This window comes from Nerophis ophidion, linkage group LG13, assembly GCF_033978795.1.
Source record: "Nerophis ophidion isolate RoL-2023_Sa linkage group LG13, RoL_Noph_v1.0, whole genome shotgun sequence".
NCBI lineage: Eukaryota > Metazoa > Chordata > Actinopteri > Syngnathiformes > Syngnathidae > Nerophis > Nerophis ophidion.
This window is the reverse complement of record NC_084623.1, coordinates 36,289,891-36,308,876: the sequence shown is the minus strand read 5'-3', so window position 1 is coordinate 36,308,876 and position 18,986 is coordinate 36,289,891. Positions and strand designations below refer to the sequence as shown.

At 37.0% G+C, this 18,986-nt stretch overlaps 2 protein-coding genes across 4 annotated transcripts in view; one reads left to right on the top strand and one right to left on the bottom strand.

The window, feature by feature from the left end:
• The window catches only part of ap1s3a (adaptor related protein complex 1 subunit sigma 3a), a 23,531-nt gene extending 16,904 nt beyond the window's left edge, over positions 1 to 6,627 (bottom strand). For both annotated transcript variants that reach the window (XM_061919470.1, XM_061919471.1), the window contains exon 1: positions 6,493 to 6,627. In XM_061919470.1, the coding sequence (XP_061775454.1) occupies positions 6,493 to 6,495 (3 nt within the window). In that variant the 5' untranslated portion in view covers positions 6,496 to 6,627. The remainder of the gene's footprint in view (positions 1 to 6,492) is intronic.
• A 106-nt stretch (positions 6,628 to 6,733) lies between these two features.
• dhrs12la (dehydrogenase/reductase 12-like a) overlaps positions 6,734 to 18,986 on the top strand; it is a 32,384-nt gene continuing 20,131 nt past the window's right edge. The window contains exons 1-6 of one of the 2 annotated variants that reach the window (XM_061918853.1): positions 6,734 to 6,891; positions 10,408 to 10,541; positions 15,760 to 15,842; positions 15,913 to 16,008; positions 16,093 to 16,174; positions 16,246 to 16,307. In XM_061918853.1, the coding sequence (XP_061774837.1) occupies positions 6,836 to 6,891; positions 10,408 to 10,541; positions 15,760 to 15,842; positions 15,913 to 16,008; positions 16,093 to 16,174; positions 16,246 to 16,307 (513 nt within the window). In that variant the 5' untranslated portion in view covers positions 6,734 to 6,835. Of the gene's footprint in view, positions 6,892 to 7,432; positions 7,558 to 10,407; positions 10,542 to 15,759; positions 15,843 to 15,912; positions 16,009 to 16,092; positions 16,175 to 16,245; positions 16,308 to 18,986 lie in introns of those variants that run through there. The other variant, XM_061918854.1, reaches the window with a different exon arrangement.

Genomic DNA, 18,986 nt, shown 5'->3' with positions numbered 1-18,986 from the left:
CCTACTGAAACCCACTACAACCGACCACGCAGTCTAATAGTTTATATATCAATGATGAAATATTAACATTGCAACACATGCCAATACGGCCTTTTTAGTTTACTAAATTGCAGAGGTGGGTAGAGTAGCCAGAAATTGTACTCAAGTAAGAGTACTGTTACTTTTGAGATTTATTACTCAAGTAAAAGTAAGGAGTAGTCACCCAAATATTTACTTGAGTAAAAGTAAAAAGTATGTTGTGAAAAAACTACTCAAGTACTGAGTAACTGATGAGTAACCTGATTACAGCAACAAATAATGCACAAAAACATAAAAATAGCAATGAGCAAATTCAGAGCCAGGAATATCTCTTAAGCAACTAAAACAATAATATATATTAAATAATAGTACATTAAAATAAAATAAAAAAAATGGCACATTGAGCCACAATAACTTAACAGCACCATAGCCTCAGTAGGCATTCATTGATTTGATTGATTGATTAAAACTTGTATTAGTAGATTGTACAGTACAGTACATATTCCGTACAATTGACCACTAAATGGTAACACCCCAATAAGTTTTTCAACGTTTATCAATTATTTAATAAATGACCAAGTCGAGGTGATCTACCTCATATATACATATACATACACACACATATCATTTATACACACACATATCATACATACACCCACACATCATTTATACACACGCAAATCATATATATATATATATATATATATACACATACATTTATATATACAGTATATCATTTATATTTATTTATTTTGCCGTTTTTGTTCACATGTTGAAGGTGTTTTAATGAATATACAAGCATGTTTAACTTATAGATTCCTATTTTTCATGAAGACAAGACTATAAATTGGTGTATTACCTGATTCTGATGACTTGCAATGATTGGACTCAGACGTCCACGTTTTCAAATGGAGGAGAAAAAAGTTCCTCTTTTCTGTTTAATACCACATGAAAGTCGTTGGTTTTTGGCATCTTATTTGTCCAGCTTCCATATTCGTTTTTATACACTTTACAAGAAATACATTTGCGGCAAACTCCGTAGTTTGCTAGCTTGTTTGCGTTGGCTTTCGGAGACTCTTATTTTGTTAGCGCAGGCGCGATGGAGCGGCACTTTTATTGTGAAGACAGGAACTGTGCGATCAGTCTTTAGGCTTTTGACGGGAAGTACGGTTGAAATAAAAAGTGCCCTTTTTCCTTTACACTTTTTATTGATTGATTGAAACTTTTATTATTAGATTGCGCAGTACAGTACATATTCCGTACAATTGGCCACTAAATGGTAACACCCCAATAAGTTTTTCAACTTGTATAAATCGGGTCATTTGACCGCCTGGCTCTGTTTGATTGGTCCAACGTCACCAGTGACTGCATGTGATTGGTGAAACACAGGCATGCGTAGATTCTACTTTGAAGCTGTCATTAACCAAAACCTACATTAAAAGATCGATTAAAAAAAAGTAGCGAGTAGCGAGCTGAATGTAGATAAATGGAACGGAGTAAAAGTAGCGTTTCTTCTCTATAAATATACTCAAGTAAAAGTAAAAGTATGTTGCATAAAAACTACTCGTAAAAGTACAATTTATCCCAAAAGTTACTCAAGTAAATGTAACGGAGTAAATGTAGCGCGTTACTACCCACCTCTGCTAAATTGCAATTTTAAATTTCCGGCGAAGTGTCCTGTTGAAAACGTCGCGATGATGACGCGTGCGTTTGACGTCTCGGGTTGTAGCGGACATTATTTTCCAGCCCGATCCAAGCTATAAGTAGTCTGCTTTAATCGCATAATTACACAGTATTCTGAACATCTGTGTTGCGGAATCTTTTGCAATTTGTTGAATTAATAATGGAGAAGTCAAAGATGGAGGTGGGAAGCTTTTAGCCTTTAGTCACACAAACACAGCCAGTGTTTCCTTGTTTAGAATTCCCGAAGGTGAAGCTTTACTATGGAACAGAGCGGTCAAGCGAACCTGGATCCCGACCACATGTCAACCGGCAGGTTTCGGTGAGAAAATTGTGGTAATAAGTCGTCTCTTACCGTAGTTATGAGCGGAGCTTGAGTCCTACTGCAGCTGCGGACTATTACCTCCTCCCACAGGAGACACTGGCGGTCACCACACTTGTGGCCACACCCCTCCGACTTTCAGGTACCATATAATCTCACTAAAACACTAGTAACACAATAGGCAGATGAGGGATTTTCCAGAATTATCCTAGTAAATGTGTCAAATAACATCTGAATCGCTCTCACTGCCCTCGCCTTTTTTTTTTTTCTAGTCCTTCACTCTCAATATCCTCATCCACGAATTTCATCCTCGCTCAAATTAAAGGGAAATTGTCGCTTTCTCGGTCCGAATCGCTTTAGCTGCTGGTGGTTTATGATTGTAAACAATGTGAGGATGTGAGGAGCCCTACAACCAGTGACGTCACGCGACATCGTCTGCTACTTCCCTAAAGGCAAGGCTTTTTTATTAGCGACCAAAAGTTGCGAACTTTATCGTCAATGTTCTCTACTAAATCCTTTCAGCAAAAATATGGCAATATTGCGAAATGATCAAGTATGACACATAGAATGGACCTGCTATCCCCGTTTGAATAAGAAAATCTAATTTCAGTAGGCCTTTAAATTATCAATCAATCAATGCTTATGTATATAGGCCTAAATCACAAGTGCCTCAAAAAGGCTGCACAATCCACAACCACATCCGTGGTACAGAGCCCACATAATGGCAAGGAAAAACTCACCCCAGTGGGACGTCGATGTGAATGACTATGAGAAACCTTGGAGAGGACCGCATATGTGGGCAACCTCCCACTCTAGGGGAGACCGAAAGCAATGGATGTCGAGTCGGTCTAACATAATATTGTGAAAGTCCAGTCCATAGTGGATCTAACATAATAGTGAGAGTCCAGTCCATAGTGGGGCCAGCAGGAGACCATCCCAAACGAAGACGGATCAGCAGCGCAGAGATGTCCCCAACCGATGCACAGGCGATCGTTCCACCCCGGGTCTCGACTCTGGACAGCCAGCACTTCATCCATGGCCACCAAACCAGTGTCCTCCCCCCTTCCTCGCCATAAGGGAGAGGGGGGCAGAGGAGAAAATAAAAGAAACGGCAGATCAACTGGTCTAAAAAGGGAGTCTTTTAAAGGCTAGAGTATAGAAATTATGTGGTGGCCCAAGTAAAATGGTGTGGCAGGCAAGGCGTGGCCCGCAGGACTATCGTCTCTCGTAGACAGAAGGATGCCGGAGACGCAAAGCAAGCAACAACTAAAACACAACTAAACATGGAAATGAATCATGGTAAAGTAGATGTGAAGATTATAGTCAAGCTCTAACTCAATAAAAATGTCAATATAATTGGAATAAAGAAATAAATTTGAATCAATATTACAATGTCCAAAGGAGAGTATGAGCAATAAGGGGAGGTAATAGAAGTACAGTGGGAAGGAGGAAGATATCATTACTGGATTGAGTTTAGGACATATATATCTTATTAGGTAACTGAAATTAATAGGGAAACATAATACACGAGATTTTGTGATTTAAAATTGAAAGTCTATAGCATGTATTAATTCAGTGTAGGAAATATGATAAAGATAGGGAAGTAATGAAAATGACATTTGAGGAAGAGAAGATTAGTACAGCAGTGGATGATATTTTAAGATGACATGGAGGGTGTGAAGCAATACATACACCTTTTAAGAAAGACAAGGTTAAATAAAATCATTTTGGTTGCATCTCGATCCACACTTCATTGCAGACAGTGGCAGTAATGCACAACGATAAAACACCAATAAAATAATAAGAACAAATTGTTAGGTGGCTAATTAGAGAAGGTGGGAGTGCACGTAAACAACATAGTTGAACACTGAACAAAATTATGAGCACAACTCTATTGTTTTTGCTCCCATTTTTGATGAGTTGAACTCAAAGATGTAAAACGTTTTCTACACACACAAAGAAATATTCCTCTCAAATATTGTTCACAAATCTGTCTAAATCTGTGTTAGTGAGCATTTCTTCTTTACCAAGTTACTCCATCCCACCTCACAAGTGTGGCATAACAAGATGCTGATTAAACAGCATGATTATTGCACAGGTGTGCCGTAGGCTGCCCACGATAAAAGCCACTCTGAAATATGCAGTTTTGCTCTATTGGGGGGTTTGGGCGATCCCGACAAGCCTGTTTCGTAGGTTTCCCTGCTCTTCAGGGGATTTTATTATAATATTTAAGTAGCAAATGGGAATGAAACAGCCTCTGTGTTTTCTCTTGACCTAACGTATATTCAGCTCTACCCCGGTATTGAGCACTCTATAACGGATAAACCACACAAACCTTGATGAGTGTGTTTATATATATATATATATATATCGCATATATATATATATATATATATATATACATATATATATATATATATATATAAATATATATACTCGATCATTTTCTACCGCTTATTCCCTTTCGGGGTCGCGGGGAGCGCTGGCGCCTATCTCAGCTACAATCGGGCGGAAGGCAGGGTACACCCTAGACAAGTCGCCACCTCATCGCAGGGCCAACACAGATAGACAGACAACATTCACACTCACATTCACACACTAGGGCCAATTTAGTGTTGCCAATTAACCTATCCCCAGGTGCATGTCTTTGGAAGTGGGAGGAAGCCGGAGTACCCGGAGGGAACCCACGCATTCACGGGGAGAACATGCAAACTCCACACAGAAAGATCCCGAGCCTGGATTTGAACCCAGGACTGCAGGAACTTCGTATTGTGAGGCAGACGCACTAACCCCTCTGCCACCGTGACGCCATATATATATATATATATATATGTAGGTGTGGGAAAAAATCACAAGACTACTTCATCTCTACAGAACTGTTTCATGAGGGGTTCCCTCAATCATCAGGAGATTTGATGATTGAGGGAACCCCTCATGAAACAGTTCTGTAGAGATGAAGTAGTCTTGTGATTTTTTCCCACACCTACATATTGCGCTCTACCCCGGTATTGAGCACTATTCTCTGGATAATCCAATCAAGATATATATATATATATATATATATATATATATATATATATATATATATATATATATATATATATATATATATATATATATATATATATACACATATATATATATATATACATATATATATATATATATATATATATATATATATATATATATATATATATATATATATATATATATATATATACATATATATGGTTAAAAAGTCACCACTTACCGGATATCAGCTGAGCTTGTGTCGTCCGCACAGCTGCCGTCGACACCTGTGAGACATGGCGTCAACACACCCATTGACAAACCCCTCCGACTATCAGGTAATATTAAACTCACTAAACACTAGCAACACAACAGAAAGATAATGGATTTCCCAGAATCATCCTAGTAAATGTGTATAAAAACATCGGAATACGTCCCAATGCTATCGCGTTTTTTTTTTTTTAACTCGCTTTTTTTTTTTTTTTCCTAGTCCGTCACTATCAATATTCTCAAACACGAATCTTTCATCCTCGCTCAAATTAATGGGGAAATTGTTGTTTTCTCGGACCGAATAGCTCTTTTTGTTGGAGGCTCCCATTAAAATCAATGTGAATATGTGAGGAGCCCCCACACTTGCGATGTCATCGTCTGCGACTTCTGGTAAAGGTGAGGCTTTTTCAGGAAGTACCAAAAGTGGCGAACTTTATCGTCGATTTTCTCTACTAAAACCTTTCATCAAAATATGGCAATATCGCGACATGATCAAGTATGACACATAGAATGGACCTGCTATTCCCGTTTGAATAAGAAAATCTAATTTCGGTAGGCCTTTAAGGTCCAAGCTTACATCACACTCAAATTTTTACTGCATACCTTTGGTAAGTGCCGTAGTGAGAAGAGGTTTTAAATAATTAGCCCATGCTTACTATTATCGCATGCCTTTGGTAAGCGCAGGAGTGAGAAGAGGTTTTAAATTAATTAGCGCCCAGGCGGCAATTTAAGGAAATACAGTAATTACGTAAGTAAATGCTAGTGCCATTATCTTGACATAATGATATGCTCAGCATCATGATTTTTTTTTTCATGCTTGAAGTAAGAAATTATTACTTTAAAAAAGTAGTTTTATGCTTGTGAGTGTTGATGACACAGCTTTGCAACAGTCGATATTCTAGTTTCAAGCATGTTTTACTCAACATAGGCCATAAAATCTTAGCAACAAGCTCGAATATCTTACTGAGATCATTTAGGACCAAAACCCTGAAAAGGAGTAAAACACTAACATAAAATCTGCTTAGTGAGAATAATGATCTTATCAGACAGGAAAAAAGCAGACATCACCCTTATTTGAGATATTTATTCTTACTTAGATTTCAGTTTTTGCAGTGCAGACTTAAACTTTCAAATGAGCTTGACTTCTTCGAATAAACTAGTAGTAACTTTCACAAGCAGCTGACACTCACCATGTTGTCTCAGATTGTCTCTCAATCATGGAACTTAAATCCTGCAGTGGTCAAAAGGAAAAAAATAAGGTCCTTTAAATCTCAGTCCTCCTTGTCTGATGCAGTCCACAATGTGCGGTCACACCTTTGCAACCCCCCCCCCCCCCCCCCCCTCCACACACACAAACACACACACACACGCACACTCAGTATCAGTATAGTATGTGTGTGTGTACAGAAGGCACATTGTTTGAATGCGGTGCAGTCCCTATGGGTACCGCTAGGGGGCCACAGGTGTTGGTTTGAGTGGGGACTACAAAGAGGAGCAGGGAGAAGTCATCAGTGTGATGCTTCCACAGTCAACATGTCTCTCTACCGCAACCTGGCCTGGTTCCTCAAGGGAATGACTCAGTTCACCAGGTAAGATGCCCTCCGACGATACTCATATATTTTCTGACAATTGCATTTTCCAGAATGACAGAATAAAAAGCAAAATAAATCAAATGATACCAAACGATACAGTTGCTCATTGATGGCTTTAATTGAATAGAGACAGGGTTATCAAAAGTAAAGATTTGATATACAAAAATTAAAAACATTAAATTATCATTTTATTTTTGGGGATTTTAAGAAAAAAATAGCAATATAGCAGTATGATGCAAAAGTTTATGTGTTTTGCAACATGTCTTCACATTTCCCCTCTAGGTTTGTTTAAAAATGCCTTTATTACAAACAGAAGTTGTATTATAAGGCATGGATGTCCTCCAACACAAATGGTGTGACAAATAAATTGTCATGCCTGTATATCAGTTTATGTTTGATCATGTTTATGTTTTGTTTTTGGACTCTTGTTTCCCGTTTTGCACTTCCTGATTTTGTTTGTCTCCATAGTTACAATTTAGTTTCCACCTGGTCTCCAAGTCATGCCCCTGCCCTCAGTCCCGCACCTGTTTCTCATCATCATAGTCACTATTTAAATAATTTGTTTTCTGTTCATCGGCGTGGGAACTTTGCTATTGCTTGCGTACTGCTTACTGCTTGCTGCTCCAACCTTCATGCCATGCTATTCGGTTTTGTCCACGTCAGGTAAGTTTTTGTTATTTAAGCCATTGAGCTAGTTTTGTTTATAGTTCATTATTCATGCCATCGAGCAACTGTTTTTGTTTCATCTTTGAGTTTTGTAGTCTAGTATTAGTACCTCCTTGTGAGCGCCCTTTGTTTGCTTATTTTTGTATTTAGTGTGTTTATTAATAAATTAATCATGTACTCACATTCATGCCTGGCTCGTTCCAAATTCTCTCTGCATCGAAGAAGCAAAATCAATCGAAGTCACAGTCCTGACATAAATATTGTCACACCATTTGTCCAAAAATACTAGCATATAATTGAACCCGACGTATTCAAATGTAATTACATTCATTTGAATTTACAAAATTTCTAGACTGTAGAAAAATAGTGCTGCTTGTTATATGAGTGGTGAAATTCTTATTTGTGTATGATCGTTGGGCAGAAATAAATACATTGAATAACTGTGTTATGGTAGTGCAATCAAAGTTTTGCTTTCGGCACCCTTAAAAATATTAACTGTTACAGTTTTGGAACATACTTGAACAATATCATCTCAATACAATATATTGGGATAAGTCTGTGAAAAAACAGGGTTTATACAGTTAGGGCATTCTTGGATGGATGTAGCGTGGAGTGAAGGTGTCTAAAGTATGGCGTGGGGGCCATAATTTAAATATACAACACAAAGTACAACATAACAAAAAGGGTACAGTAAAATGTAAGGAAAAAAGCTTAGAAATAAACACAGTAAATAAATAAATATATGTATATAAATAACTTCCTAGAACAGTTTGGTTTTTAACCCAAAATATCGGTATCTCAAATCCATGTTCCCCATTAAAATGAATTTGAATTCAATTATTCTGTTCTGGGTCCCCAAAAAGCCACCAGAATTTTACTATCGAACATGCTTTTAAATTTGAAAAAACTAACTTCTAGATAACAAATATTATATAAAAAAAATGCCATAGAATGTAGCATTAGCATCAACAGTAGTTTTATGAAGTATTGTAATCATAATGTACAGCGTTTACTTCGAAGAGCAAACTTCTACAATATTCCTTGAAAGCTGCTTTTCCGTCAAACACACCATCAGCGGCTTCTCCGTATTTTCATGAATAAATATCTGCCCTTTAGAAAATTGTTTTAACACCCTGGGCTGGCAATATTAAAGATTATTGTTATTAACGAACAAGCCAGCAATGATTTGTGCAGATATTTTAGTGATACAAAATACAATACTAATACAAAACCTCACAATAATATCTAATTGAATGGTAAAAATTTTATGACAGGCCGCCTTAAACGTAATGGAATTTTACATTTTTCTATGAACGATAAAACACTGAATATTGACAAAATATGAAGGTCACACCTCGTTTCGATCGACATATTTTACAATAAAGTGAAATGCAACAAAAATGCAACAAACAGTGAAATATGAATGCGAAGGGTACAAAACAAACCCACCTACAATCTGACACATCTGATATATCACTAAGCTTTAGAACTTCATTGTGAAAATCTCCTTTTGCATCTGTGGAAACGCTTCCCACCCACACTGCTTGGTGCTTCGTTTGAGCTGCTGTGACGTCAAACACACCATCAGTGGCTTCTCCATATTTTCATGAATAAATATCCGCCGTTTAGAAATTGTTTTTACACCTTGGGCTGGCAATATGAAAGCCTTATTATTATTAGCTAACAAGCCAGCAATGATTTGTGCAGATCTTTTAGGGTCCACTGTAAGTTTCGTAACCTCAGCTTTTGCTCGCAACGTAAGACGAGAGACAGCTAAGAGAGAAAGCCAGCACTGACACTATTTTTTTAAAACGTTTTAAGGTTAATTGAAAGAAGTGGTGATCTTGCCTTTAATAATTTTTACCATGTACGATCCAATTTGTCCACCCCCAACTTATCATAATAGACTAGTTTTACGAAATGAAAACTTCCAGTATCAATTAACTGGAATAAAAATTAACTCAAGAAAATGTTTGGACACTCGGAAGCTGCTTTTCTTTCAACAAAAACCAAAAGGCATAAGACAGTAAAACAGCATTGTGAACGTATTGAGCAACCTTGAATCAATGTTGGGTTCTGACGTTGATTTGACCATTGAATTTTGGTCATTTCCCAACCAATATTCTACAACCCAAATACAACGTTGAATCAACATGCTTTTTGACATTTATTCAATGTTGGGTTGTGACGTGGATTTAACCATTGAAATTTGGTCATTTCCCAAACAACAACGTGGATCCAACGTTGGACACCAACGTTGTCTCAATTTCCAAATACAACTATTTTGCAACATTGTTTGGACGTCAGTTTAAAACAAAAAAAATGTATAACCAACGTTGTATCAATGTCTTGTGCCTGCTGGGAAGTGGTGTCCCAGTACGATTGTACAAAGGTTGTATCAGACCAATAATACACAACAAGCCGTGTTGTCTGAAAAGGTGCTTTTGTGATGGTTTCCCTTTGTTCTGTGTTATTGCTTCTCTAACTGAGTGGCCTCTTCTGACCCCGTACTAATATCGCTCTGCATGACACCACCAAACAGAGCCAGTATTTAGCCTCACACACACACACGCACACACACCCTTGTGCTGGACAATAGTCGGAATTGATGCCCATGATACCACACACTCCCATCCTGTTGTCAGTTAAACTCATCAAAAGGAACAATCTCTCCCTCATTGTGTGTGTACAGTAAAAGGTCTGACACTGACCTCTCTGACCTGGACACACACACTAATAATACTATCCAGTATCAGGTGTGTGGACATAAACCAACCAATCACCTAAAGGCCTGGAATGATAACACCTGTAGACCTGTGATTCACCATTGGTGTTCCTTCTCTGTAGAAATGCTTTCCTGTCAGCCTCCAAGCGCTTTGTGGAGAAGGACCTGGAGGTGTCTTTGGCGGGACGCACCTTCATGATAACTGGAGCCAACAGCGGCATCGGGAAAGCCACGGCCATGGCTATTGCTAAGAAAGGTACCAATGGTTTTCCGTTTTGTTCTACATGGTGTCCTTCAAATATAGATATGTATAATCTAATCTGGATATGTCAAAACAATTGTGAGAGTAAACAAGATCGAACCAGTATAAACAAGTTTAGTACAGTGGAATCTGTTTAAATTGACCCCATTTGTCCAAAACCCAGTTAAGGCAACCAACACACAGAGCAGGCCTGGGCAATTATTTCTCTAAATGGCCACTTTTAGAGAAAAAAAAATTGTCTATTCTTAGGAACACTAATACAAAACCTCACAATAATATTTAATTGAATGGTATAAACTTTATGACAGACCGCCTTAAACGTAGTGGAATTTTAAATGTTTCTATGAGCGATAAAACACTGAATATTGACAAAATATGAAGGTCACACCTCGTTTCAACATATTTTACAATTAAGTGAAACGCAACAAAAATGCAACAAACAGTGAAATACGAACACAAAGGGTACAAAACAAACCCACCTACAATCTGATATATCTGATATATCACTAAGCTTTAGAACTTTGTTGTGAAAATCTCCTTTCGCATCTGTGGAAACGCTTCCCACCCACACTGCTTGGTGCCTCGTCTGAGCTGCTGTGACGACTACATGACCATAGTAACTAATTAGATTATCATAGTAACTAATTAGATTATCATAGTAACTAATTAGATTATCATAGTAACTAATTAGATTACCATAGTAACTGGTATATCATCCAAAAGCGCAGATTCCAACCATTGAAACCCTTTGTATAGTTAAACACTTACGGTCATTAGAAAACATCACTGCACATCATGACTAGCTACATTTTCCATCTTAAAGATCTAAAGAAAAATATTTGGGAATCTCCGGCGGGCCAGATTGAAAAGCTTAATGGGTCACATGTGGCCCCCGGGCCTTAATTTGACCAGGTCTGACATAGAGTTGTACAGTATACCATTATTAGTATAGTACCGCGATACTAATGAATCCTATTCAGCACTATGCCTCCTATGAAAAGTACGAACCCCATTATTTGAGAAGCACTGCTTAGGGTGACTTCAACATACGCGGTACACCGCATTTCCCGATACAAAATCAGAGACCTGCAATGGTTTCTGATGTTATTAATTTCTATGTAACTGGAGTAGGTTGTTGACTTCACACATAAGCATAACATTGACCATAACCATACTTGCTAACCTTGAGACTTTCGAATTCGGGAGATCAGGGTGGTGGGGCAAAGTGAAGGCAGCATAACCTTTCCCCTTCGAGCTGTCCTGGATGAAATGAAATTCTTTTTTCCAATCATTTTGGAATTTGCAAGCTTATTTCTTTTTCTTACTCGTCGTCGCCATGTCTCTTCTTCGTTCTTCTGCGTTGTCTCCTTCTTGTTGTGTGTGCAGTTGTGTACCGAGCTCCAAAAGCCGTAGATGTTATTGGAGCGTCGCGAGAGAGTTAGTGCTGCAAGGGGTTCTGGGTATTTGTTCTGTTGTGTTTATGTTGTGTTACGGTGCGGATGTTCTTCCGAAATGTGTTTGTCATGCTTGTTTGGTGCAACTGCGAGACATACTGTAATCCATCAAGAATGGGTTTATGCTGTTAATGTTGATGTGTGTGTTAGTATTGTGCCCTTCATCACTGTCACTTGTGTTTTTTTACAAAAGCAGATTTGTAGTTATGTCAAAATCAAAACTAAAACAGGTACTGTATGAAAGGCAAAAAAAAAAAAAAATGCAAGTGTGTCATTAATTAATTTTATGAGGAATTAAATGCATGATTTTGTTTTTAAAAGTCTTTAATTTATTTAATGTTAATTTACATTTAATTATTTCATCATTTAAATAATTATTTCATGATTTGATGATTGATTTCATTACAGTATTTGATGATTTGGTGATGTATTCAATACTTTAATTAACTAATGACAAATTTAAGTAATCATTAATTAACTATGTAATGAAATAATGAAATGAATAATGAATTAAATAATTACATGGCTAGTTACGGGGCTTCACAGTGGCAGAGGGGTTAGTGCGTCTGCCTCACAATACGAAGTTCCTGCAGTCCTGGTTTCAAATCCAGGCTCGGGATCTTCCTGTGTGGAGTTTGCATGTTCTCCCCGGGAATAAGCGGTAGAAATGGATGGATGGATGTCCAATTACATTTAAAAAAAAATACTGATTCATTTAATTCAAATGTTAATTAATGAATGACACATTAAATAATTACTTAAAGATTTATTTATTTATTCCAATTAGCCCTTGCCTGTGCTTCATTAATGTATTTTATCCGTCAAACTAAATCTTAAAATATTTACTGAGTTGTGTCATTAAATAATACAATCATAAATAAATCATCAAATCATGAAATTATTAAATCAGGAAATATTTAAATAAATCATTAATATGATTTAAAATAAATAACATGTGAAAGATAAATAAATAACATGTGAAAGATTAAATGTAATATAAAATTAAATAAATGATTGACACATTTAATAACACATGCGCGTGTTCAACTCCAATAACAATTAATTAATGACACATTTGCGTAATTATTTGAAGCAGGGGTCTCAAACACGCGGGCCGCAATTGGCCCACGAGACGTTATTTTGCGGCCCGCACCTTAATGTGAAAATTCAATGTTGGTGCGGCCCGCGAGTTCTATATGAATGGCGCGTTACCGGGTCATACTAATTTACCCTCAATTTTTCCAGGGGACTCCCAATTTTAGTGCCCCTTCAGGGATTATCCCTAATTTCCCCCAAACAACATTATTAAGGGGGCACCATGGAGGCACTGCCTTTAGCGTCCCCCTACAACCTTCACAAAAAAGCGTGCCAGCCCAGCCACATGTTGTATTTGGCTTCTATAGAAGCAGTAAGCGACTGCAAGACATACTTGGTCAACAGCCATACAGGTCACAGTGAGGGTGGCCGTATAAACAACTTTAACACTGTTCCAAATATGCACCACACTGTGAAACCACACGAAACAAGAATGACAAACACATTTTGGGAGAACATCCGCACCATAACACAACATAAACACAACAGAACAAATACCCAGAATCCCACGCAGCCCTAACTCTTCCGGGCTACAATATACACCCCCGTCCCCCCAATTCGCCCCCTATTGTAGCCCGGAAGAGTTAGGGCTGCATTGGATTCTGGGTATTTGTTCTGTTGTGTTTATGTTGTGTTAAGGTTCGGATGTTCTCCCAAATCGTGTTTGTCAATCATGTTTGGTGTGGGTTCACAGTGTGGCGCATATTTGTAACAGTGTTAGAGTTGTTTATACGGCCACCCTCAGTGTGACCTGTATGACTGTTGATCAAGTATGTCTTGCAGCCAATTCCGTGGGTATGCAGAAGCCCCATACAGTATGTGACTGGGCCGGCACACTGTTTGTATAGTGATATAGGTTATAGAGGACTCTAATGCAGTGCCATCACCGCACGCCCTTAATATTGTTGTCCGGGTGAGAACCGGTAAAATAAATCATGAAATGATTAAATGAATAATTAATTAAATTGTGTAATAAGTCAATCGTGAAATGATTAATCATGAAATGGTTAAATCAATAATTAATTTAATGACTAAATGTCTTAATATAATAAAGAAAATTACTGTTTTATTTCGTTCTAATTATTTAATGGCACATTTAAATATATATTTAAAGATTTTTTATATGATGTCCCATTTGGCCTTTGCCAGAGATTCATGAATGTATTTTATCACTCAAACTAAATCTTAAAACATTTTTACTTTATTGTGTCATTAAATCATTAAATGAGTCATTAAATTGTGAAATGACTAAATCATGAAATAATAAACTAAAACATGAAATAATTCATCAAAATAATGAAATCAATAATTAATTGAATGACTAAATTTAATATCACAATAAACACAGTACTGGTTTATTTAATTCCAAATCTATTTAATTACTGACGCATGTAAATATATGTTTAAAGATTGCCAGGGATTCATGACTGTATTTCAACCCTCAAACTAAATCTTAAAATATTTACTTAAACGTGCCATTAAATCATTAAATTAATCATTAAATCATGAAATAATTAAATCATGAAATTATTGATTAAATCATTAAAACATTGATTAAATAATTAACTAAATCATTAAATAATTAATCAAAATAATGAAATCAATAATACATTTAATGACTAAATTTAATATTACAATAAATAAATAACAGACTTATTTAATTACAATTCTAATTAATTAATGACACATTTAAATATATATTTAAAGATGTATTAAATGTTGTCGCATTTGGCCCTTGCCAGCCCTTCATGAATGTATTTTATCCCTCAAACTAAATCTTAAAATATTTACTTTGATGTGTAATTAAATCATTAAATGAATCATTAAATCGTGAAATTATTAAATCATAAAATTATTGATTACCGGTAAATCATGAAAGCATTGATTAAATCATGAAATTATTGACTAAATCATTAAATAATTAACTAAATCATGATATAATGAATCAAAATAATGAAATCAATAATTAATTTAATGATTACATTTAATATTGTAATAAATAAATAACTGACTTATTTGATTACAATTCTAATTATTAATGACACATTTGAATATATACTTACAGATTGCCATGGCTTCATGAATGTATTCTATCCCTCAAACTAAATCTTAAAGGCCGACTGAAACCCACTACTACCGACCACGCAGTCTGGTAGTTTATATATCAATGATGAAATATTAACATTGCAACACATGGCAATACAGCCTTTTTAGTTTACTAAATTGCGTACGCATGACGTCACGGACTGTTAGGAAATATGAGCGCTGCACACACACAGCTAAAAGTCGTCTGCTTTATTCGCATAATTACATAGTATTTTGGACATCTGTGTTGCTGAATCTTTTGCAATTTGTTCAATTAATAATGCAGAAGTCAAAGTAGAAAGATGGAGTTGGGAAGCTTTAGCGTTTAGCCACACAAACACACGGTGATTCCTTGTTTAAAATTCCCGGAGGTGAAGCTTTACTATGGATCAGAGCGGTCAAGCGAACATGGATCCTGACCAAATGTCAACCAGCAGTTTTCGGTGAGAAAATTGTGGTAAAAAGTCGCCTCTTACTGGAGATCAGCTGAGCTTGTGCTAGCGGGGTGTATAAAATAGTCAGGAATTGTCATGTTGTAATGTACAAGTGTTTCTTATCACCTATGATGATTGCCACAGGTGGAACCGTCCACATGGTGTGTAGGAACAAGGACAAGGCTGAGGAAGCGAGGGCTGAACTTGTCAAGGAGACGGGAAATAAAGTACAGTTGGACTCTCCTCCTCCAAGACAAAAAGACCCACACGGGAAATATAATCTAAATGTCACCACAGGAGATCTACGTCCACATCCTGGACATGTCTGAGACCAAGAAGGTGTGGGAGTTTGCTGACGCCTTCAAGAGGAAGTACAAGGCTCTAAATGTCCTGGTGAGGAAACATGAAATGAATCATAACGTCATCGTAATGTCACATCTGTCCACTTTTGACTGAATGTTGTTGTGATGTGTCCAGATCAACAACGCAGGGTCTATTATGAGTCAGAGGGACGTGAACACGGAGGGCCTTGAAAAGAGCTTCGCCACCAATGTCCTTGGTGAGTCACTCATTAGCGTGAGGAGACGTCTATCAGGTGCCTGTAACCCCGCATCTTTGACTGTCTTCCAGGGGTGTACATTCTCATCAAGGGTCTCATTCCTTTGCTGGAGAAGAGCGCAGACCCCAGAGTGGTGAGTCAGAGACACATAGAGGATGGGTTCTGTCACGGTCTGGCTTGGGTGTCGTTGGGCAGAGATTGCAGGGGAAAGTGCCAGTAAAAATGTACCGTATTTTTCGGAATATAAGTCGCAGTTTTTTTCATACTTTGGCCTGGGGTGCGACGTGTACTCCGGAGCGACTTATGTGTGAAATTATTAACATATTACAGTAAAATATCAAATATTATTTATCTCATTCACGTATGAGACTAGCCGGATGTGAGCAATCGTTACACACACATGTCAACCAATGAAAATTTGGCGGAGGCGGGGCATGGCAGAAGTGCATTGTGGGAAAAAAAGACGCTACCTGCTACGGTACATTGGCGGTAACTTATAAAAACAAAGGGCTGAACAAAAATGGCACCGAAAAGGAAAGCATATACTGCAGGTTACAAGCTGGAAGTAGTGAAATACGCAGCAGGAAACGGCAATTAGACTTAGACAAACATTAATGATCCACAAGGGAAATTGTTCAACACAGTAGCTTAGTTACAATGATGGAAAGTGTAAGGATGGAAAGGACAATGCAGGTATAAATAGACTAGGTATAGCAATGTGAAATATAACATATCTGCGAATATATACAATATATACTTAATATGTGTACAGTATATTATATATACAGATATAATATGTCTATAACATATATACAATATATACCAATTGCCATGTACACTATCACAGTATATTTGGCAGCCCCAGCATAAAAAAGAGAGTAAGTCCAGCAGAAAATAGAAAATAGACATTAAAACAAAGAGAAGTAGGTGACATAGAAGGTGTCAGGTAAAAGACGGATATTATCTGTTGCTGTATGGGGAGTGATTATACAGCTGGATGGAGTGTGGAATGAAGGAGTTCGAGCAGTAATCGAGCAGCAGAAAGTTTGGAGTAAACGAAAAAACTTGTAAGGGACTGGCGAAAAGCGGAGATTACTATTACTCCTTTGTCGGATGGATCGACAAAGCATGGGCTTCAGTGACAACCAAAAACCATCCTGTCCGGATTCAGAAAGGCTGGAATAATTGGAACTGCACCTGACAATGACTGACGTAAGCGACGTACCGATAGAAGAGGAAGCGGCGCATTGTCTTCCTTTGGAGTTGGCAGAATTGTTTAGAAGCGACACCGAAAATGAAGATTTCATAGGATTTAGCGATCAGGAGTGACAGTTTGTTTGGCAAATGTATAGCATGTTCTATATGTTATAGTTATTTGAATGACTCTTACCATTATATGTTATGTTAACATATCACACTGAAAAGAGTGACTTATTGGAGCTGTAAACTCTATTAGAGTAACTGTCATAATTTATACCTAATATTTTTAACATTCAGTAAGAACTAAAGTTTTTTAAGTAAAATTTAACATTTTATTAACGTAATACATGAATTATGGGGGAAGAGTAAGTTTTACTTATGTTTTGTCATACTATTTAAATGTTTAATAGTTGTACGTAAATAAACCTAAGTATATTACATAAACTTTACTCTGAAAATCTAGTGTTGTGAAACGCATGCACGACGACGCATGCGCACAGCACAACAGTCTCGGGCCGACTGGCTCTGCTACGGGCGTTAGGATCACTTCACAGAGCACTGCAAGGTGGCATTATGGGTAATTCTTATCTTGCGTTTATAATGTGTTACATAGTCAATGTTTATCAGAAATGTGTGTGGTGTGGGTTCACAGAGTGTGGCGCATATTAGTAAGAATTTTAAAGTTGTTTATATCACAACCGTCAGTGTAAAAGGTATGGCTGTTGACCAAGTATGCATTGCAATCTCCTGATAGAAACAGCTAAACGCATGCGTCCTTCCGGCACGTAGACAACATTGCGTAGGATATGGCGTGATGACATGCTGAAGAGCAATGGACCCCAACCACGTGCTGAGGCCGCAACATAATTTTTTGTCAAAGTTCATTCAAATACACTATTTTAATTTCTGCACGCCATTGATAAGCGCAGGAGTGAAAAGAGGTTTTTAAAATAATTAACGCTCCGACTGTCATTAAAGGAAATATGGTATATAAAATGTACTTAAACTTTTGAGTAAAATTATGTTCCCGCCAATGAAAAACAAGTAGACTTTACTTAATTTGTTTAAATAAATATAACTTAAAACTTGGATGTAATTAAGTAAATGTTACTTAATATCTTCACAACTGTTATGTTATATGGTAAGTAGAATTTACTTGATACTGGCAAGTGAGTGTTACTTGATATTGCAGCATTCAATTTTACTTAAATCATTTCCACGCAAATACTTACAATAATTTTTTAAAGTAAATCTTATGAGTTATTTTTTTCAGTGCAGGCACCTTCTCAGTTGGTTATTTATGTGTCATATAACAGCCTGTTGTTCGCTATTCTTTACTTATTTTAAATTGCCTTTCAGATATCTGTTCTTGTTGGTTTTTATCTAATAAAGTTCCCCCAAAAATGCGACTTAAACTTCTGTGCGACGTATATATCTTTTTTTCCTTCTTTTTTATGCATTTTCGGCAGGTGCGACTTATACTCCGGTGCGACTTATACTCCGAAAAATACGGTACGTAATGACAAGAAAAAGAATAGTGCAGCAGAGAAGTGCACAGGACACATAGCATGCATGCAAGACAAAGAAAAGCCTCCTGATTAATCACTGCCAT